We start from the raw sequence: 22859 nt of genomic DNA, 5'->3' as shown, positions 1-22859 counted from the left end.
TTTTTTGTCCAAATAACCAGGGGAATAAACCAATGGAAATGAATGATGAAATGAAAGTGGACAGAATGAAGCACTCTTTTCAAAGCAATTTTTAAAAAGGGCAGAGATATCTAAAAGATTGAAAAACAAAGCGAATGAAAATAATTTCAGGAGTAAGTGAACTTTGATGGGTTTTTTTTTCCAGGCTCTTAATTAATTACCATGGATTTCAAAACTGAAAATTCAGTGGCCAATATACTATGAAAAGTTATTAACACTTTTAAAAATGAACACATGGGACTACGTATTTAGAGAAATGTTGGGTATGCAGAAAGGTGGAGCTCCAAACAAACATTTCAAAGACTATGTAATAAACTATTCTTTTCAGAGTGGTGTGTTTTCAGGCACCTTAGGTTATCATTTTGACAGCCCTGGGACAGCTGATATATCTCCAAGGGGTTAAACCACAAAAGAGGGTGTGGGATTTAAGAGTTTGGGAGAGATTTTGCTAAACGGGCAGGAGACAACTGGAAAACCAAGAAAAATCCGCCCACAAAATACCTCACTGTTTCTGGCACAAAGACAGTGAGATCTTTCCAATTTTCCCCCCAAATCTACTGGTTTCACAGGGGAAAGGGAGGGGGGAGGGGGAACTCTAAAGAGACGGACAAATACAAATAGACACTGACAGAGAAAGGATTGCCAGAAGAGAAAGGACTGCAAACGGGGGAGGGGGGGAGGGAGGGAGCCGCGAGGGCGGGGGAGGAAAGAGAAAAAAGAGCGCGAAAGAGTCAGAGACATAAGGAAACAGCGAGACAGTCTGGGGAAAAGAGTTGGAAGGAAGTGGGGAGGGGGAGAGGAAGAAAGTGCCTCTAGAGACAGACAGTTGCCAGTCCTTTGAGAAGAGGCGGGGAAAGGAAATAGGAACAGAAGTCCGGAGTAGCACTAAAGCCAGAACGAGAAAAGAACCACTCCCGGCTCCTCCTCCCCCACAGTCATTCCCGCCAGTCTGCACATGCGCACGACACACATTGGGCGGGCACGACAGAAGCCTGGGTGACGTCAAGGAACAGTCCCTAGAGCTGCGTTCAATTCATCGGCGCAGGCGCAGAAGGCGAGCGAGTCCTGAGGACGCTGGGAGCGGGCGGGGTTGTTTCCCCTGTCCCTTCCCGGGTTTGCGAGCACCCAAGAGCACCAGGCCGAGAAAAAGCAGGAGAGAGGAGGAGAGTTGGCTTCACCCAGCTCATCAGTGCACACAGGAGGCAGGCGAGTACTGGAATCTGGGGGTTTAATTGGAGCCCGTTTGTCTTTTCCGATAAGCGCGCGCGCGGGCTGGGACGCGCGGAGACGCGCACCGGCTCATCTCGCGAGATTTGATTCGCGCCCGGGATCTGGGTGTTTGTGTTTGCTGCGGACCCTCTTTGCTGCCGCGCGCCTGCCTCCCTCCACCCCTGCATTCTCCTGGTGTTGCAGCCCCGCGTTGCCTCCCGTTGCATCAACATGGGCTTTCTAAAATTGATCGAAATCGAGAATTTCAAATCGTACAAGGGTAAGCAGATCATCGGGCCCTTTCAGAGGTTCACAGCCATTATCGGGCCTAACGGCTCAGGGAAGTCAAATCTTATGGACGCTATCAGTTTCGTGCTGGGTGAAAAGACAAGCAATTTGCGTGTAAAGACCTTGAGAGATCTGATCCATGGGGCCCCCGTGGGCAAGCCTGCTGCCAATCGTGCAGCAGTCAGCATGGTGTATTCTGAGGACAGTGGTGAGGACCGCACTTTTGCCCGGATAATTGTGGGGGGCTCTTCAGAATACAAAATCAATAACAAGGTAGTCCAGCTACTTGAATACAGCCAGGAGCTGGAGAAACTGGGCATCCTCATCAAAGCCCGGAACTTCCTGGTGTTCCAGGGTGCTGTGGAGTCCATCGCCATGAAAAACCCCAAGGAGCGGACAGCCTTGTTTGAGGAGATTAGCCGATCTGGGGAACTGGCCCAGGAATATGATAAGCGGAAGAAGGAGATGGTAAAGGCTGAAGAAGATACCCAATTTAATTACCATCGAAAGAAGAATATTGCAGCTGAGCGTAAAGAAGCCAAGCAAGAGAAAGAGGAGGCTGACCGATACCAGAGGCTGAAAGATGAGGTTGTTCGTGCACAGGTGCAGCTGCAACTGTTCAAACTGTATCACAATGAAATGGAGATTGAGAAACTAAACAAGGAACTCACTTCCAAGAATAAAGAAATTGACAAGGAAAAGAAGCGGATGGACAAAGTGGAAGAAGAGCTAAAGGAAAAGAAGAAAGAGCTGGGCAAAATGATGAGGGAACAGCAGCAAATTGAGAAGGAGATAAAGGAGAAAGACTCAGAACTTAACCAGAAGCGGCCCCAATATATCAAGGCCAAGGAAAATACTTCACACAAAATTAAAAAACTGGAAGCTGCCAAAAAGTCCCTGCAGAATGCCCAGAAACAGTATAAGAAGCGAAAGGGAGATATGGATGAGCTTGAAAAAGAAATGGTATCCGTAGAGAAAGCAAGACAAGAATTTGAAGATCGAATGGAGGAAGAGAGTCAGAGCCAGGGGCGGGACCTGACTCTGGAGGAGAACCAAGTAAAGAAATACCACAGGCTGAAGGAGGAAGCCAGTAAAAGAGCAGCCACCTTGGCCCAGGAGCTAGAGAAGTTCAACCGTGACCAGAAGGCTGACCAGGACAGACTGGACTTAGAGGAGCGAAAGAAAGTTGAGACTGAGGCCAAGATCAAACAGAAACTGAGAGAAATTGAAGAAAATCAAAAGCGAATTGAGAAACTGGAAGAATACATCACCACCAGCAAGCAGTCTCTGGAGGAACAGAAAAAACTAGAGGGGGAACTGACTGAGGAAGTTAAGCTGGCTAAACAGCGCATTGATGAAATCAACAAGGAGCTGAATCAGGTGATGGAGCAACTTGGTGATGCCAGAATTGACCGACAGGAGAGTAGCAGACAGCAACGAAAGGCAGAGATAATGGAGAGCATCAAACGCCTCTATCCTGGTTCTGTGTATGGCCGTCTCATTGATCTGTGCCAGCCAACACAGAAGAAGTACCAGATTGCTGTGACTAAGGTGCTGGGCAAAAATATGGATGCCATCATTGTGGACTCTGAGAAAACTGGCCGGGACTGTATTCAGTACATCAAGGAACAGCGTGGGGAGCCTGAGACCTTCTTACCACTTGACTATCTAGAGGTGAAACCAACAGATGAGAAGCTTCGGGAACTGAAAGGGGCCAAGCTGGTAATTGATGTTATTCGTTATGAGCCACCACACATCAAGAAGGCCCTACAGTATGCCTGTGGCAATGCTCTGGTATGTGACAATGTTGAAGATGCCCGCCGCATTGCTTTTGGTGGCCATCAGAGACATAAGACAGTTGCACTAGATGGGACACTTTTCCAGAAGTCTGGTGTCATCTCTGGGGGTGCAAGTGACCTCAAAGCCAAGGCCCGCCGCTGGGATGAGAAAGCAGTTGACAAACTGAAAGAGAAAAAAGAGCGCCTCACAGAGGAGCTGAAGGAACAGATGAAAGCTAAGCGGAAGGAGGCTGAGCTGAGGCAGGTGCAGTCTCAGGCTCATGGCTTACAAATGAGGCTCAAGTACTCACAGAGTGACCTGGAACAAACAAAGACCCGGCACCTTGCACTTAACCTACAGGAAAAGTCCAAGCTAGAGAGTGAGCTGGCTAACTTTGGACCCCGTATCAATGACATCAAAAGGATCATTCAGGGCCGGGAACGAGAAATGAAAGATTTGAAGGAAAAGATGAACCAGGTAGAAGATGAGGTGTTTGAGGAGTTCTGCCGAGAGATTGGAGTTCGCAACATTCGCGAATTTGAAGAAGAGAAAGTAAAGCGGCAAAATGAAATAGCCAAGAAACGGCTTGAGTTTGAGAACCAGAAGACTCGCCTGGGTATTCAGCTAGATTTTGAGAAAAACCAGCTGAAAGAGGATCAGGACAAGGTTCACATGTGGGAGCAGACAGTAAAGAAGGATGAGAATGAAATTGAAAAGCTCAAAAAGGAAGAGCAGAGACACATGAAAATAATCGATGAGACCATGGCCCAGCTGCAGGACCTTAAGAACCAGCATCTGGCAAAGAAATCTGAGGTCAATGACAAAAACCATGAGATGGAGGAGATCCGAAAAAAGTTGGGTGGGGCCAACAAAGAAATGACCCACTTACAAAAGGAGGTAACGGCTATCGAGACAAAGTTAGAGCAGAAGCGGAGTGACCGGCACAACTTGTTGCAGGCCTGCAAGATGCAGGACATCAAGCTGCCCCTGGCCAAAGGCACCATGGATGACATTAGCCAAGAAGAGGGGAGCTCCCAGGGAGAGGAGTCTGGGAGTGGCTCACAACGAACCTCCAACATCTATGCCCGTGAGGCCCTGATTGAGATTGACTATAGTGACCTCTGTGAGGACCTAAAAGATGCTCAGGCTGAAGAGGATATTAAGCAGGAGATGAACACACTGCAGCAGAAACTGACTGAACAGCAGAGTGTGCTGCAACGCATTGCAGCACCTAACATGAAAGCAATGGAGAAATTGGAGAGTGTGAGGGACAAGTTCCAGGAGACATCAGATGAGTTTGAGGCAGCTCGAAAGCGGGCCAAGAAAGCTAAACATGCCTTTGAGCAGATTAAAAAGGAACGCTTTGATCGCTTCAATGCCTGTTTTGAGTCCGTGGCTACCAACATTGATGAGATCTACAAAGCCCTATCCCGAAACAGCAGTGCTCAGGCCTTCTTGGGCCCAGAGAACCCAGAGGAACCATACCTAGATGGGATCAATTATAACTGTGTAGCCCCTGGCAAACGCTTCAGACCCATGGACAACCTGTCTGGTGGAGAAAAGACTGTAGCAGCTCTTGCTTTGCTTTTTGCCATCCACAGCTACAAACCAGCTCCCTTCTTTGTCCTAGATGAGATTGATGCAGCATTAGATAACACCAATATTGGCAAGGTTGCCAACTACATAAAAGAACAGTCAACTTGCAACTTTCAAGCTATTGTCATTTCACTGAAGGAAGAATTTTATACGAAGGCCGAGAGTCTGATTGGTGTCTATCCTGAGCAAGGGGACTGTGTTATCAGCAAGGTACTGACATTTGATCTTACCAAATACCCAGATGCCAACCCCAACCCCAATGAGCAGTAGCTTGGCCTAGGGAAGTAGGGTGGAACCTCAGAGCTATAGACCAAGATTAATTGCCCTAATTGCCCAATTTGGTAAATAATCATGTTGCAGCCCATCTATTCTATTAAACAGAATCATGGTCTTATTACCACTTAAGAAAGCATAAAACAGTATATGTGGGGGAGGGGGTTTGCATCTCAGCAGTGGGATAGGGGAAAGTTAGCCTTGTTACTCCTCTCCACTCCTAACCCCCATGGGCTCTAAGAATTATGTTCTACCTTGAAATAGTTGGGAATTTTTCTTTTAGAATAGGGGTTCTTAATCTGGTATCTGTGAACTTATGTGTGTTTTTTAAATATTTTGATAAATGTATTTCAATATAATTGGCTTTCTTTGTATTTTATTTCTATGTATTTTACACATTTTAAAAACAGTAATGTAGGATGGGGTCCACCGGCTTCACAAGCCTGCCAAAGGGGTCCATAATAAAATTAAGTTTTAGATCTTGTTTTAGAAAGGTGGGAAATTCCCAGTGCTTCCTGGACATGTGATTTTGGGCAGTGCATATGGACTCTCAATGTTCAGCCTAGAAATTTGTCTGAGTTTTGAGAATATGCCTGCCTTCAGGAGATAAGTTTTCATCACCAACAAAGAACAGGCCCCTTTATCATTATTATTATTACTGATTCACTTATTCTTGTTGACCTTTGGAAAATAATTACCAATCAAAATTACATTGCCCAGAAAATTATCCCAGACAACTCATTTTCCAAAAAATAGATGTCAATAAAAACTCCCAAGAGTCCAGAACTAAAATAATTATGGAGTATATGTTATTAGCAGAATTGAAAGAATCATTACTCATAAGAAACCCTTAGTTGTTGGTGGTGAAAAGCAATGTGGTATAGTAAAAGAAGCACTGAGACACAAGTTCTAAATTTTCTTGTGGGTAAAATGGGAATAATAATATTAGAGTGTCCCAGAACTACTGAAAACAGTTTTAAGCTATTCAAGCTCAAAACTTCACTAATACTTTTGGGGTTCCCTATATATTCTCATATGTTGTCATGTTGTTTTTATGATCATATGAAACAAATTTGTAAATAGTAAAACTGTGTAATTATGAGTTGCTTAAAGAATAGATTATTACAACCAAAAAAAAAGTCATGTGAATCACAGGTCTAATAGTCTGCCATTGGTTCTTTTCCACTTCTAGTGATTTTCATTACTCCTTAATAAATGTCACAGACCTAGATACTACAAAAGGGTGGAATTTCATTATATTTTTCAATTGTATAACAAAAAGTAGCCCAGAAAAACTCCAAATGAAAAAGCCACTTTCAACATCATTTATAAATGCAAACAACAGAAAGACTGTAATCCTCATAAAAGATATTTTGCTATGTTTACTAACCCAGCAGCAAATTTAAATTTATGGGAATAAGTTTTGCTTAGATGAAAACAGGAAGCTAAAAAAGGTAAGCAATGGCTAGAGAAAAAAGAACAATACAATATAAGCAGTTCAGAATTTGGTATAGGAAGATTTATTTAATACCCATATAAATATTTGGCCAGTTCTTTAATCTCTTTGAGCCAAAGTTTCCTCAATTATAAAAAGAAGAGCATAGATTTTTGTGACATTGGGGTCCTTTCTAGCTCTAAATCTATGAGCATAGGAAAAGGTTTAGAAATCAAAGAGACCTAAAATTTCATGATCCAGGAAGATTTTTACATATAGAAGTTCCATTTAAAATAACCTGGGTGTGTCTACTATAAAAACACCTCAGATTTAAAGGGAATTACAAAACACTGAAAAAATAATGACAGAATTAATTTGGAAGAGTAGAATATGTAGAATTTGAAGGAAATGTGGAAGAAAAATAGACATGAAGGGTGAGTATCATTTCTAGACTTCACATATTATATTATGGAGCTGTAGAAGTTTTTTGAAACAGACTAGATAAAGAATCAGAAAAAACCCAACTGAGTAACCCAGTAAGTCTGAGGACACAAATTGAGAAATAACTCACTGTTTGACAGGGACTACTGGAAAAATTGAAAGGCAGTTTGGCAAAAATTAGTCCATCCAACATCTTATATATGTATATTACAATAAGCTCAAAAATGGATATAAAAAGAAGGCAATGAAATCAAGAATCCTTCAAAGGGAAAAATAATGCATAGAAGTGACTATAAAAGAAAAAATAGTATCATTTACATTAATTTGAAAAGCTTTTGTATGACCCAAGATAAGCATTGATGGGCTGGTGGGGGAGTGTTTACATTGAAGAGTTCATTATGTATTGTGAATTATAAGATGTCTATGGATGTAAATATATATGAATATGTATACAAAGCAGTCAAAAGTTATGAAAAATACCTCAAATGAGTAACTATTACATATGTACTTTATGAAAAATGCTCCAATTCCCTAATAATGCGATTTAAAAAACAATTTTACACTTTACATCTAGTAAATTGGCAAATATAATAAAGAGGGAAATAGCCCGGGTCTAGGGAGCTAAGTGGAGATGTGAATTGATCCAACCATCTGGGAAAGTTAATTTAGTATTATGCTTTTTTTAAAAAATGATCAAAATACCCATACCCTTCCACCCAAAGAGCATACTGTTTGGTAAATGCCAAGTAGGGCAAAAAAAAAAAGAAAGATTTTTCTATAGCAATAACCTGGAAGCAAAATATATATGGTAATAAACATAATAGAATATTATCATTCAGTAAGATGATGAATATGAAAAATTTAGAGAAATGTGAATATTTATATGAACTGATGTGAAGTAAAGCAGAAGTAGGGGAAATGTACACAAAAACCAAAACAGGGCTGCATAGTTTTAGTAAGCAAGTCTGACCTCAAAAAGCATAGGGAAAATATACTTTGCATAGGTGTGGGACTACAGGTTGCAAAATTGCGTATACTGTCAGATAAAGATTGATATTCTGGATGCTTTTGTTTCCTCTTTAATGTAATAAGGGATGGCTACATGATTGGGAAGGGAAAAGGAATATATTGGGAAATGAAGGTATTCTAAAATTTTTCAAAATACCAATAAACTAATTTATTTTTTTTAGAAGGTAAAGATGAGAAAGAAAAACAATTGTATACAGTTGCCTCCATTTTTGAGCAGGTAGATATTTTTTTTTTTAATTTTTTTTTTAAACCCTTAACTTTTTGTGTATTGACTTATAGGTGGAAGATTGGTAAGGGTAGGCAATGGGGGTCAAGTGACTTGCCCAGGGTCACACAGCTGGGAAGTGTCTGAGGCCGGATTTGAACCTAGGAACTCCTGTCTCTAGGCCTGGCTCTCAATCCACTGAGCTACCCAGCTGCCCCCTAGATATATATTTTTTGTAGGTCATAAGTGGTAAAAAAAAAATTTTTTAACCCTACAAAAAATTAATATCCGGAACATCCATTAATGTAATGTATTCTCCAGCCACAAAACTCCCTACTATGACCCAAACCTAATTAAAATGTAATTGGGAGATATTTAACAAAATAAAAATACAGTACAACCTAGAAAATATTAAATTATGTTTTTTCTGAGTCAATATGCTGCCTGCAGGTTTGAATTTGAAACCACTGGTATAGATCATTCTTTCCACAGATGCATATCACAATCTCAACACATTACAAAAACTATTTTATTGTTTCTCTGAACATCATTTTATCAATTACTGACTGCCTAGCCATGAGCTTGATTTCATAAACTTTAATTTGACCAGAAGAGAGGACAATTTGGGTGTCTTATTTAGTTAATTATTCCAAAAGGAAGGAAAAGTGAGCCAAAAGAAGTAGAACATTAGACTTGGCGAAAAAAAAATCTAAAAAAATATTTGTTGTTAATTCACATGGTTATATACTGTGAAATGCTAAAGGCTTTATGTGATGTTTTATTGCTCATTTAGCAGATGTGTTTTATTTTTTTTCTTGATAGTAATTATATTTGCAATAAAAACAATTTAAAAGCAGTATCAACTAGTTTTTTAGAAAGTAAATTTAGTATATGAGATGTGTAAAAATATTCCATCATTTGAGATGCATAATTCATTAAACTCCAGGTTAAAAATAAGTTTTCTGTAGCTTCATTAGATTCTTTGTTTATGGTCTTAAAATTTTATTTAATGAGTTAATATTTTGAATTAGGAGGAGAGATCTTTGTGCAAGCCCTTTGGCAACTGTCATTTTTCTTTGCACAATAACTTATGAACTATCAATTCCACTAAAGAAAAGGAAGCAAAAATATTGAACACTTCCCTATTTCTGTCAAAACTCCTCTCCCATTTCTCCAGTGTCTCAGGATCACAATCTCAGCATTATCCTTGACTCCTCATTCTCCCTCACCCCGAATGCCAGTCATTTTCCAAATCTTATACTTTGTACCTTCACAACATTTCTCATAGTCAACTTTTTCTCAGCGTTCACACAACTGCCTCCTTCATTCAGACTTTTTAACTCACCTCCCTTAGATTGTTGCTGGTGGCTTCCTAATTGTTCTCACCTCAAATGTCTTCCCACTCTTGCCTGTCCTATGTCCCCTGCTCATTGGACTCAGCTCCTTCTCTCCACCAAACAAGCCTTTCTGTTTTCTCTTTCTGTTTTGGATTGGCTGTGCTCTGTGCCTGGGAATGCTCTCTGTCCTTAGCTTCACTTTAGAGTCTTCTTTCTCTTAAGGTCTAGGTCAGGCACCCACTTCTGCCTGAAGCCCTTTCAGACTTCCATAGCTCCTACCCTCCCTCTCCCAGGTTACTTTGTATTTATTTTGTAAACTCACTCACTTTGTAAGTACTTTGTGTATATACTTAATCATTTTTAGTGCTGTATGTGTTTTTTCTTTGTACTTGTCTCCCACATTAAAATGTGAGTTTTTTGAGACTAGGAGGAGTTGTTTCATTCTTAAAGCCCCAGCACTCCTTTTATCCCAGAAGACTCATGGGAGACAGTAAATACTTGATGATTTACTGGTAAGAGTCATCTAAGGTCAGTCATAAGGCACCTTTAACATCACCTAGTCTAAATATCTCTTTTTATAGAAGAAAAAGGACCTGTGGCTCAGATAATCTGAATAAATTCACCCAAGAACCTCACCGGTCGCTTGGTGTAGGCCCCTTTTAGATTAGAGCAAAGTTGTCTCTTCCAAACCTTCCATGGAACAGTTTTCCCTCCTGACAAATAACTGTTTCCACTACAAGAGGGCATCTAAGCATGCAAAGTAAACAGAGAAGTCAGTATATGTACAGACCTCCAATTAGTCACTAATAGCTGAAATATCCCCGAGTAGAATAGAGTAACTGCCAAATGTCAAACTCGGAAGCAAGATTTGTTCCTGATGAATCATATCTAAATTTATGATTACAGATTAAAATCTTAAAAGTTTTTACATGAAAAAGATTGTTAGTAAGTCAAAAACACCCTTGCTTTAGAGGGAACCAAGGCCCAGAGAGACCATGATCTATCCAAGGTCCTTGCTATAGGGAATGAGTGACAAGTGAATGTAAAACTTACCCACCAGTCCATCCTAGCATTTCCCATTACACCATGCTACCCTCTTATCTTAGAGTCAAATCTGGCCTCAGACACTCCCTAGCTGTGTGACCTTGGGCAAGTCACTTAGCCCCTATTGCCCAGCCCTCAACAGGCTTCTGCCTTGGAATCAATACACAGTATTGATTCCAAGATAGAAGGTAAGGGTTTTCTTTAAAGAGCTATCAATAAAAATGAGAATTTTTTGAAGAGAAAATCCTATCTCCCCCAACCCCCTAGAGAAAATATGTAATTTTTTCCCACATAATTTCCACACATACATTGTTATTTCTGCTTTTAAACAGCTATTAAATGGTCTGACCAGGCTTCTGTAAGCAGAAATATTTTGTCTACCATAGCAGACAAAAATTAAAGGGATTGACTGGCTGCTTGGCGCTGGCTAGGGGTCATAGGACAGTAGAATTAGTCAGCACTCCTGCCTTTCTCCTCCTTCCTCCCCTCACCTGAGAATCACAGGCTGTGAGTCAGACAGGACACCTTCAAGGCTGTGTGGGAATACAGAGCACAATCTGAGGCTACAGCCGCTGCCTCGTTCTTCTCCTCTTAAACCTAAATTGCTTAAACCCCTAAATCACAAAGAAAAAGACAGACACCTCCTCATCCTGATAAGTTAATCAGATCTGTGAAGAAACCCGATTTCAGGCAATATGTTCATTAATCATCCCAGAGGAAGAATTTTAACTTTGCCCCATTCTGGGAAATACAATCTTATGAAAAAGTCAGCGCATTGTGGTACAGTGGATGAGCACTAGGCTTAAAGCAAGGAACACAAATCTCTCATCCCTTTTTCTCATCTATAATATAAGGATGCTATTATTTCTACTCCCTACGCTATTGGAGCTTGTGAGGAAATGGCTTTGTAAACATGAAATAAAGGAAATTATGCATTCCAACCAAACACAGTGGGACTGTGTACCCTGAGAGGGGATACCCCTTCTACCTATAGCTCTCATAGGAAGCTAAATAGTGTGCAAGGAAAATTGAGTTCAAGTCCTGCCTCAGACACTTTCTGTGTGATTCTGGGCAATTCATTTGACCTCTTTCTGCCTCAGTGCCTCCTGTGTAAAATGAGGGTATTAATAGCAATGATCTCACAGGGGTTTTGTTGAGGACCAAATGAAAAAATATGTAAAACAGGTGTCAAAGCTCCCTAGTACAGCCCAAATCAGATTAAAATGGAATTGGGAGAGGCAGCCAGGTGGCTCAGTGTATAGAGAGTGAAGTCTGAGTTCAAATACACTTCCTAGCTGCAGGCACCCCAATTACCTGGCCTTTGCCATGCTTCTGCCTTAGTATTGCTACTAGGATGGAAGGTAAGGTTTGTTGGTTGTTTTTTTTTTTTAATAAAATTGGGAAATGTTTAACAAAATAAAGAAACATGCAATACAGTATAGATCATATATTCATTTGTTGTGTTCTGAGTCAATATGTAGTCCACACGGATCCTGTGTTTGAGTTTGAAAGCATTGATGTAAAAGCATTTTGCAAAACTTCTAGCATAATATAAATGCTAGCAATTAGCCCTGGAGTTGAGTCTCCATAAGCCTGTCATCAGTTCATTATAACCATTTGTTTTCTTTTATGGAGTCATAACACAGGAGTTAAACCTTCTATGTGGTCCATAACTTCATTTTTGCTTGGTCTCAACTTTGAACAGTTTTATGTTGCTTAATTTCTTTAATACAGGATGTCCCTCTCATTTATGAAAGATTAAGCACTACATCACCTAAAAATATACATGTTACTTAAATTCCTTATTGCTTAACATTCTTTGTAAAAAACATAAACTTCCTGTAAGTCTTATGAGTTTTTACAGTCTTCCTGCAGAATTTCTCATAAAATGGACAGAATATACCATAAACAAATTATTTCTGCATTTGCACACTCTTCTGCTGAGCAGCAACCACTAATTCCATACTATTCTCAAGCCAAAGGAAAAAAGTATAAAGAGTAGAAGAAAAAAGTCAACCAAAAAAGGAGAGAAATTATTGTTCAAGTAATTATTCCTCCAAAGATCTAGGACTGTCTAATAAAAGAGAACTATTGATATCTCTCCAAAGAGAATTAGAAACTATTTTGCCCAATTATATGCCCACAAAATCAACAACTTAAAGGAAATCAGTGAAAATTTACCCCCAAATGACAAAATAGCCAAATTAATAGAACAAGAACTAGATTGTTTTAACAACCTAATTACAGAGGAAGAAATTGTGCAAGCCATGAATTTCCAAAGGGAAAAAATTCCAAGACCAGAAGAACTGAATGAAACTGAACTCAATGTATGAAAATAGCAAATAAAAGGACCCCATCAAATTCTTTATATGACATAGATAAGGTCCTGATATATAAGCCAATAAAAACAGAAAACCATTATCCATGGTAAACATAGATTTTAACGTGTTTTAATAAAATATCAAATAGGTTAAAACAACATCATAAAGATTATGGATGATTCCAAGAAACATGGAAAGACACTGATACAGAGAAAAGTAAGCAGAAATAGAACAATTTATACTGTAACATTGATACTATAAAAATGACCAATTTTAATAAACTGGTGAAAATAAAATAATAACAAAACAGCAAAAACAACTTCAAAAGCTGTAAGAACTGATCAATATAATGCCCATTCACAAGTCCATTTCAAAGAAACATGCTATCCATTATAGATAGATTATTGATTTAGGATGCAGAATGAGCCATATACATTCCCTTTACCATTGAGGGAATTAATTGTGCTTGAATACCATATATGTTGCAAGAAATTTGTTTTTCTTTTTTCCTCCCCAATAAAGTACAAGGTAGAAAGGAGAGAAATTTGTTTTTTGTTTTAAATAGGTGGGGGTATGCACTTTCAGATGAAGTCACTATATTTTTAGTTTTACTTAGCTATTTTGCATTGTGTCAAATGACTCAAAAAGGAGAATAATCTCTAAATGTCTATAATGTAGAGACGAAACATCAATAAAACAGAGGCAGAGAAATACATCGAATATACCTCATCCTTGGGCCACAGGAACACTGAAAAAAATAAGGCTATTAACTGCTATCAATTACATTTTTTATTTTAAGGTAGCCTCTTCAGATCATAATTTCAGCCTAGTCTATTGAGCAGCAACTAACCTTTCATATTTAAAAATATCCTCCTGATAACAGTACACTGATAAATCTTTGGGTTCTTTCAGCTTTAGAGTGAGATGTTTTACATAAGAATCTTGAAATACTGAAAAAGCAACTTAAGAGACTCTTTTCAGTACAAACAAAAGGTGAGTACAATTTTGAATACATAAATTGACTAAAGTCAACCATCTCTTTGGGCAAGTGGGCTTAGGAGTTCAAACTTTTAAGCCTTAAAAGCCGTCTCTTTTCAGCTCCCAGTCCTTCACCTACCCACCCACCCACTCACTACATGCATTTAAATTACAGTCATCATTTATTAGTTAACCTTCATCAGAACTTACTGAAAAAATAAATGCCATTTTATGTATGCAAAAGGAGTGGGTGCTTTATAAGTAGTCATCTATAATAAATATGGAACTTAGGAGAAAGCCATTCAGTGTCTATGAAAAGGCACATTTTCATTGTAGCTCCTCAATGAGAGACTCACAAAAATGGTCAAAATGGGTATTTAGACCCTAAATACTAAAACAGCAACAAAATCAATTCTCTTTTAATCCTTTGCTTTGCTCATAATCTTTGATACCCTGAGTTTCTCCAATTTTATAAGATGAGCAGGGAACCATTATAGATATACAGGCCTCTAGCCCTGAGAAGAAAGAGGAGAAAATGAGTAGCTTCTTTGTAAGAGAGGCTTATTCTATTCTCAGAAGTGGCATCAGGCAGTCAGGACACCTGGGACCAAAAGATTCCCCAGATCAGCAACAATGTTTCTCAGCTTCCATGACCCTTAAGTCTAATAATTTAGCTTTTAACCCTGAAAAAAGAGAAATATTTTAAGCTCCTGACCCACTGCTCCTTTTTTAATCTCTCCAGCAACAAGTTGAACAATGAGACTAAAAAAGAGAATTTATTCCACGAAGAACAGTTTTTTTTAGTGCAATGTACAAGTTGCTAAACACTGGAGGAACAGGTTGCTGTGTGTCCCAGAGCCAAGTTTATAAGAGAGCTCAAGAAGCTTATTATGTAATAGGAGAAATAAAGCTATCAGTAAAGTAAAGCCCATAAAAGGCATTGCACGTGGCACAAAGTATAGGAAAAAAAAGTTCACTTCCAGTTAATATGAATAAAGAGGTCTCAAGGAAGAAGTGGCATTTTAGCTAAATCTTGATGGATAGATAGAGTTATCATTATTAATAGTAACAATAACTAGCATTTATATAGCTCTTCAAAATTTATAAGGTACTTTGTGTATTAACTCATTTGATCCTCACAACCCAGCAAGGTAGGTATTATCAGCCTCATGTCACAAATGGGGAAACTGAGGCATAAAGATTAAATGACTTGCCAAAGGTAAACAGCTAGGAAGTGTGAGAAGCAGGATTTGAATTCAGGTCCTTCTGACTCCGTGTCTTATACACCTCTGTTGCCCAGCTGCCTATTTTGATAGGGAGAAAGGAAAAAGAAGAAAGGCTCCTGGGCAAAAGGAATAGCAGGAATAAAGATGCAAAGATTTGGGAATAGCAGCTAGCTTATTTTAACTGGAGTAGAAAGGATGTGTAGGGGGAGAAATGGGAAGAACAAGGACTGAGTAGGAAGGACACAGCCAGATCCAAGAATCTCAGAAATGTCTCCTAGAAATCTCTACGATGTGGTTACTGCCTAAGACAAGAATTATAACATGATGGGAAAGTTCTCCATATCTTTCCATTTCTCAGAAGGCAAAGGGTTATGATGCTCTAACCCAGACTTTAATATTCAAGCATAGTTTTGTTTGTTTGTTTTTAAACCCTCACCTTCTGTCTTAGAATCAATACTGGGGATTGGTTCTAAGGCAGAAGAGTGGTAAGGGCTAGGCAATGGGGGTTAAATGACTTGCCCAGGGTCACACAGCTAGGAAGCATCTGAGGCCACATTTGAACCCAGGACCTCTAGTTTTGTTTTTTAAGCGAAAACATCACGCCAAGCATCCTATTCTGGCCAAATTTAAGTTCAGACATCTGTTAAACTTTGGTGTAAGAACTGGAGATGAGTGCTGTCCATTTAGTCTGAGGGAACCCGGAATCTGGAATTTAGGTTTACCAGATCCTGTTATTCACTAGGCTTATTCAGGTGGGATTCACTTTGCCTTCCCTGGCTTGTGCCTTTTTACTCTGACATCAGGAATCAGACTCCCCCCTGCCGCAGTCATACTCTGAAGTGCCCTCTCCCTGGGTGTTACCTTGCTGAGTTACTTAGGATTTTTGCAAAGGAAATGCTCACAAAGCCTCATCATCATAAATATGCATTCTCTCTGCTAGTGTCTGCATTGGCTTTCAACTGTTATCAGCGACAAAGAGAGGCGCTGTTTGATATAATGCTGCTGCCCTAGGAGAGAAGCTTGTTCATTTTAAAGCTGCCGCAAGGGTAAATGACAGGGATTAGGAAAAGCAAATTGACTCAACAACATAGCATGCTGTGAGTGAGCACACTTATTTGGAAAAACAATATTTTTATTCTCAAGTGAATATTGTGGCCGTGAGAGGTGCTAGCTTCCTATTTGCACAGATTAGCATCTTCTGTTTTCCCGCAGAACAGGCAGAGGCAGCATGCACTCCGCGTGTCCCCCTATTATTGTGCTTCAGCAGTTTTCTGAATGGACCCCCTCTGGGGCACAAACAGTGGATCAGGCTCAGAGCCCGGTAGTTTCTGTGGAGACCAACAATTAATAATAACTGTGATGGTGAACAGTCATACACTAGAAATTAGACGGAGACCACCAACCAGCACTCATACGATGGCAACTTCCACCCATATTCGTGGGGTATGAGCAGAGTATTAACCAATGACCCAGAAGAGAAGGAAAAAAAACTTCTGTAATTACCAGTTTCCTGAGCTATTCTTCCCTTATTGCAACAAAGTCTAATTACTAACATTTAAACCTACCGCATTGGCCATAAAATCTCCTGAACACTGCCTGTGCACATCCTATTTAAAGTTGCCACCTTTGAGGTCGGAACAAAGCAGAACCCCAGGAACTGCGGCTCTTTTCCTTCCAGTCATGTCTCTTTTTCCATCCCACTGCATCTGACCTGCCAGTTCATCAAGGAGGGGGGAAAGGCAATTTTTCTCTGAAAGCTGTACCCCTACTGTGCTGGAATAGAATTAGTATGAGCAAAGTTTGTGCAAAGACTAATTAAAGCCCTGGTTTAAAAACAAAAAAACAACAACAAAAAGCTAGTTAGACTCAGAACAAGAATAATAAATGTCCGATCAGAGGTTTGGTGGGTCAAACTAGGCTGAAACCAAGAGTCTAGACATCCCCACAAGATGTAAGAAGACTAGATGAATAGAAGTTCCAGAAGTGGACACTAGGAGGAAATATATCTAAGTATGTGGACATCCAGAAAGTGGGAGCAGCCAGATGGCTTAGTGGATAGAGATGAAAAGTCCAATCTAGCACTGAACCCCACTTGCCTAGTTCTTATCCCTTTTCTGCCTTGGAACCAGTCATTGATGTAGATTCTAAGATGGATATTATAAGAGGTTGGTTGGTTTGTTTTAAAGAAAGAAAAGTCCAGCCTTGGGTAACAGAAGTGCAGGCATCAGGAATGGTAGGGAGTAGCCATCCCAGCAGGCACAGAGAGGATCATCTCAAAGTGGTCCAGCAAAATTCAAGAGGGAGTCAAATGAAGGAAGGCCATCCCTGGAGAGCAGAGCTCAACGCAGAGCCTTGAAGGATATCCACAATGAACGGGCTGGGAGAGGAGACTGAGAAGAAGCAGACAGCAAAGGGAGAGGAGAAAGAACTTTCATCTTAGAAGCCATTCAAGTCGAATGAGTCCTGGAAAGAGGCCATTAAATTGATCCATTTAAGAACCACTTGGTAACCTGGTAGGAAACTGTTCATTGGTGGGGTGAGAAGTCAGATGGAATAAGGCATTGGAAGGTAAAAAAGAAAATTAAGGCAATGAGGGTAAGAAGACCCTTTCGAGGAACTTACTGAGAAAGGAGGAAGAGATAGATGACAACAGTTTGTGGGGCTGCCATTGAATAGTATGGAAAGGGGTCCATCTCACAGACGCTTAAGTAATATTTACGCATCAGGTGTCTCTAATAGAAATTTGACCATTTCTATGGCCAGCCAGCGGGTAGAGAAGGCGGGCAACCACCAAGTCCCAATTAGGTGCCGCACCCAGGGTTCACTTTCTGATGTCCTCAGGGGCTAGAGAGTCTCCTATCAGATTCCTCGCCCATCACCCCAGGCCACCAGTCGGACATCTAGAGAAGCCTGGAGCCAAAGGAATCACAGAATCACAGAATTCTGAGAGCTGGGAAGGATCTTAGTGATCTTTGAGTCCACCTGAATCTGAATCCTGGCTTCACCACTTAGTTGCCCTGTGCCCTCAGATGTACTATGTAACAATTCTGAGCTTCAGTATCTTCTGCAAAATGCTAATAATAAAATTTATGATAGTCACCTCCAAAGAGTATTGTGAGAAAAGTGTTTTAAATTATAAAGCATTGTAAAATAGAATTATTTTATACATTTATATATTTATATATAATTTATTTAACATAATGTATAAGGATTTATATGTAATATAAATAAAAATATATATGTAATATATACATAAACATGTTCACATATGTATAAATATAATATATTCCTACAGAATATCCATAAATATAACATTTATGTATAATATAGAAATAAATGTAATATGTTTATATAATATAGAAATATATTTAAATATATAAACATATGATCTGTTCATAATATATAAATATAATGCATTTCTATGTACTTATAATTAAATTATAAAATGTTATAAAGTATAATATAAATATTCTATTCACAGCTACAAAATATGATCATGCTTTAAAGGATTTTAATTATTCATCCCCAAGAAGCCAATAATAAAAATCAATCATCAAAAAAACAATCATCAAAAATAATTTTTAGCATGCTTATTGTTTTCTCCAAATTTCTCACCTCCATCTTGAAATTTGCTTAATCTTTCAAGGTAGGATGACATGGGTCCCTGTACAATATCCAGAATAGCCAGAAGTGTTCTTGTCAGTCTTAGCAACTCACTAAAACTATAAAATCCAAAGTAAATAAGATTTCGAGCCAAGTGCACCACCTTTAAAAAGGGAGACAAAAGAAAAAATGACAATATGATGAACATGGAAATACTAAGAATATTCATTATTTTTAAATATTTCTCATGCTTTAAAAACTAGTAAAAATCATTCCATACAAAAGCTGAAATAGATTCTAATTTCCCCCAAATCTAGATCTGTCAAAATGAAATCAATTTACTGCTAAATTTAGAAAATAGGGAGACAGATTAACTACATAAATTTAAATGGTACTTATTTGCATTTTTAAGTGCATTAACCATTTTGTGTCCATCCATCTTTTGGTATATTACTATGTCAACAAAATAAATAGACCCCCCTCCAAGAATTTTCACTAAGAAGAAATATGATATATTATTTTTGGCCAGAAAATGTTATGTCCTCTGCTACATTGTTTTCACGCAGATAAAGCATGATAGAATAAGGATCCAGTAAACTAAAAATCTCTCTGACTTTGTCCCAAAGTTGTTATGTAATAGGGCAAAATACGAATAAATTCTAATTCACTGTGAAAAGAAGAAGCTATGGATATACCTATATAGAAAATTTTGAGTTCACAGGGAAATATATGCATAAATGACTGTCCATCAATGCAAAAAATGTCTAATGCAAATGATGACTATAAACCATCAAAATTTAAGAATGAAATAAAAAATAAGGAAATAAGAAGTTGCTACAAATATGAAATTTAATTAAAACCAGATGGAAGACTGAAATCATCATATTTTTCATCACTTTTTCAAGACTCTCCCCTAAAAAATAGTCCTTTATTGCTTTCTTTTTTAAGATGAAAAATTTAACATTTGTTAATGGACTGGTGTAAAATACCTCAAATGTAAGCTTGTTTTTCTCTTTATCACCAAAAGGAAATGGCTGGTTTACAACCTCTTTCAAGTATTCTTCAACAAATTCCATTGTCAGTGCAAATTTCCTCTTCATATCATTTCTCGAAGAGTCTGTAATAGAATCATATCTGCAAAGATCGACAAAGGGAATCAAAATGAAATTGTTCCCAATATTGGCTGTAGACAGGTTTTTAAGTACACAAACATACACTTCGCTCTGTCTGTTGTTTTGGATTAAAGCCTAAGTGTAAACTAGCCTTTGTGTAGTTTCCATTTTAGACAAAATGTAATTTTTTCAATTTATGATTTTTAGGTAGTCTCTTCCATTTCTTTTCCTTCTACTCCCTCTTTTAATGGAAGTGCTTATTAAAAGCGATCTTTGCCAAAAATGACTGAACTGTCTATAATCTTTGACCCTAATAATCCACAGGAAGGCATACATCCCAAATTCACAATAGTGTGCCTATGGGTTTGGCTAAATAGGTTATAGCATATGAATGTAATAAAATATTACTGTATTATAAGAAACTATGAAAAACATGGGAAGACTTCTATGAACTGCTACAAAGTAAGGGAAATAAAACTAGGAAAACAATATACACAGCGAGTACAACATTGTAAATAAAAAGAACAAGAAAATAATCAAAACAAAATGTAATGAAATTATCATGACCAAGCTTGGCCCCAAAGAAGAGATAAAAAGGAACCTCTCCCTGCCTTTTTGGAGAGGCAGGGGACTGACTATAGGTATGGAACATTTTAAATTGTAAGACTTTTTGGATATTTGATAAACTGTCTTTTTTTTTATCTGAATGTATCCTTTATTATAAGATGGTTCTCCAGAGGAGGAGAGGATGGATTCATTGGGAAATATAAATGATATTAAAATATATCAATACAAAAATTTATAATGATTTTGACCCCAAATAGTGACACATTGGAATATGTAAGGTTGATCGTCTGAATAAGAAAAAGCATGAAAAGGTATTATTTATGTCATCAGAGTTGCAGGTATTGAGGCTTCTGTGAGCTTTATTAGACTTACTCATATATTGTGATCTTGGTAGGTATTTCCGTCCACAGTCTTGCATAGCGAACAGGGACCACTGATTCTTGGGGATCTCTATCCACATGCATGTGAAGCATGAGGCGGCAAAAAGAGGCTCGCAGGTCATATGGCAGGCTTTCGTCTGACATACAGCGTAAGATCAAGTCCACTGAAAGCTGGGTAGAAATCTGGTTTATGGCCAGATACTGGCGATCCAAACACATCCTTGCAAAGAGGTTCAATTGGTACCTTGAAAATATTAACCATTACATTTTTTGATTCATCATAAGAGATTTCCTTAAATATTAAGGAAATTAAATTAAAAATTCCTTAAATAAAAAAATTAGCATTTCTCCTCTACATTACCAACTGCCAATTAAATAATTCCAAATGGATTTCAAACTTAATGTCTTTCTCATAACTAGGCTTTTCCATAGATTGTCCCTCATACCAGGAGAGAGTTCACTCTTTAACTCTTAGAATCCTTTAAAAGTTCAGCGCTGGCACCACCTCTTTCAGGAGGTGACCCCACCATCAACTAGTGACTCCTTCCAAAAGTTACTTTGTACTTATTTGATATATATTTTGTTTTTCTCAAGTCTGTCCCAATGGTAGAAGATATATTTTTGGAAGTCATGGACTATTTTGTTCTTATATCCCCAGGGCATAGCACAGTAACTGGCATTAAGTAAACACTTTTTAATTATAGGCTTTATTGACTGATTGATTATTATTCTATGTCCATTTTTAAAATATTAATATTTCATAACATTAAATATTTGAAGTAAAAGAGAACCTAGAAGTCATCTAGTCTAACATCCTCCTGGAATTGTGAATCTCCTCTATAATTATCAAGTATATATCATCGGGGTATTCATTCTTTCAGTAGTAAGTGAAATAGTCAAATTAATTTTTGTTAATAATAAATCAAATTATAATTTGATAATAAATAATAATAAATCCAAAAATTAATAAATCAAATAATAAATCAAATTAAGCAAACATGTATTGAGTATCTTAATATAGCACTGTGCTAGAAATAAAGATGAAATTGTAAGTGCTTTTGCTATTAAGGAACTTACCTCTTAATGGTGGGAGGGGTACAAGATGTGTAATTTATAAATATGTAAATTCTAGATAATTTGAGTAGACAATGGGGAGAGAAAGGTGAGAGAGGAAAAGAAAGGTGGGGAGGAGAAAGCAAGGGAGAGAAAGGGAAGAAAGAGAGAAAGAGAGAATCTAACATCCATTAGAGAATTGGAAAAGTCTTCCTAAAAATATAGTAGTAGCAGTATATAAACTGAGCCTTGAAAGAAAGTAGTAAATCAGAGAGATGAGTTGAGACAGAATTCCAGAGAGGTGATTGGAAAGAGCCTCAGAATTAGTCAGAAAGATCTAGGTGTGACATACACCATCCCTGATACTTAAGCTGCTTGTAAGCCATCCACCTATGCCCCCAAAAAAGCTCTATTTCGTATATATTTTGCATTTACTTATTTATGTACTTCCCCAAACCCCTCTAATAGAAAGTAAACCCTAGGGACTATTTCATTTTGGCCTTTACATCTCCAGAACCTAGCACTGCAAACCATAGATGTTTAATAGATAATTGTGGAATGAGTGAACAAACTAATTTCTTCATCTGTAAAATACAGATACCTATAGTTTCTACCTCACAGATTTGTCATAAGCCTTAAATGTAATTATATATAATTATATATAATTTTGAAAAATTTTAAAGAATTGCACATGTATAATCTATATCAAATTGCTTGCCTTCTCAGGGAAGAGGGAAGAGAGAGAAAAGAAGAATATGGAACCCAAAATTCTAAAAAAAAATTTCTACTTTGTATAAACTTTAGCTGTTATTATTTTGTGAATGTATGGAGGCAGAGATAAAATGTTGAAGTTCTTCAAATACTAAGGGTCAGATACCATAGACTGGGTGAGTAAAGTAAAATAAAGTAGGAAAAGTTATTCCTGTATCCTTTTGATTTCATGT

At 38.2% G+C, this 22859-nt stretch overlaps 2 protein-coding genes across 2 annotated transcripts in view; one reads left to right on the top strand and one right to left on the bottom strand.

Annotated features, from left to right (window-relative positions):
* The window catches only part of ITPR2 (inositol 1,4,5-trisphosphate receptor type 2), a 529867-nt gene that overhangs the window by 294180 nt on the left and 212828 nt on the right, over positions 1 to 22859 (bottom strand). The window contains exons 18-20 of the mRNA XM_044679064.1: positions 20855 to 21106; positions 19793 to 19937; positions 18816 to 18966 (exon numbers count right to left, since the gene is read on the bottom strand). Coding sequence (XP_044534999.1) covers positions 18816 to 18966; positions 19793 to 19937; positions 20855 to 21106 — 548 coding nt within the window. The remainder of the gene's footprint in view (positions 1 to 18815; positions 18967 to 19792; positions 19938 to 20854; positions 21107 to 22859) is intronic.
* Positions 1104 to 5516, top strand: SMC1A (structural maintenance of chromosomes 1A). The gene has a single exon (XM_044678451.1). It carries the CDS (start codon positions 1480 to 1482, stop codon positions 5179 to 5181), a length of 3702 nt encoding a protein of 1233 aa, XP_044534386.1. The 5' UTR covers positions 1104 to 1479; the 3' UTR covers positions 5182 to 5516.

Source organism: Gracilinanus agilis, chromosome 5 (genome assembly GCF_016433145.1).
Source record: "Gracilinanus agilis isolate LMUSP501 chromosome 5, AgileGrace, whole genome shotgun sequence".
Taxonomy (NCBI): Eukaryota; Metazoa; Chordata; class Mammalia; order Didelphimorphia; family Didelphidae; genus Gracilinanus; species Gracilinanus agilis.
Note: the sequence above shows the minus strand (reverse complement) of the source record. Positions and strands in the feature narration are given on the sequence as shown.

Coding starts and splice junctions, on each gene's coding strand:
- SMC1A (XM_044678451.1), top strand. CDS start 1,480: ATGGGCTTTCTAAAATTGATCGAAATCGAGAATTTCAAATCGTACAAG.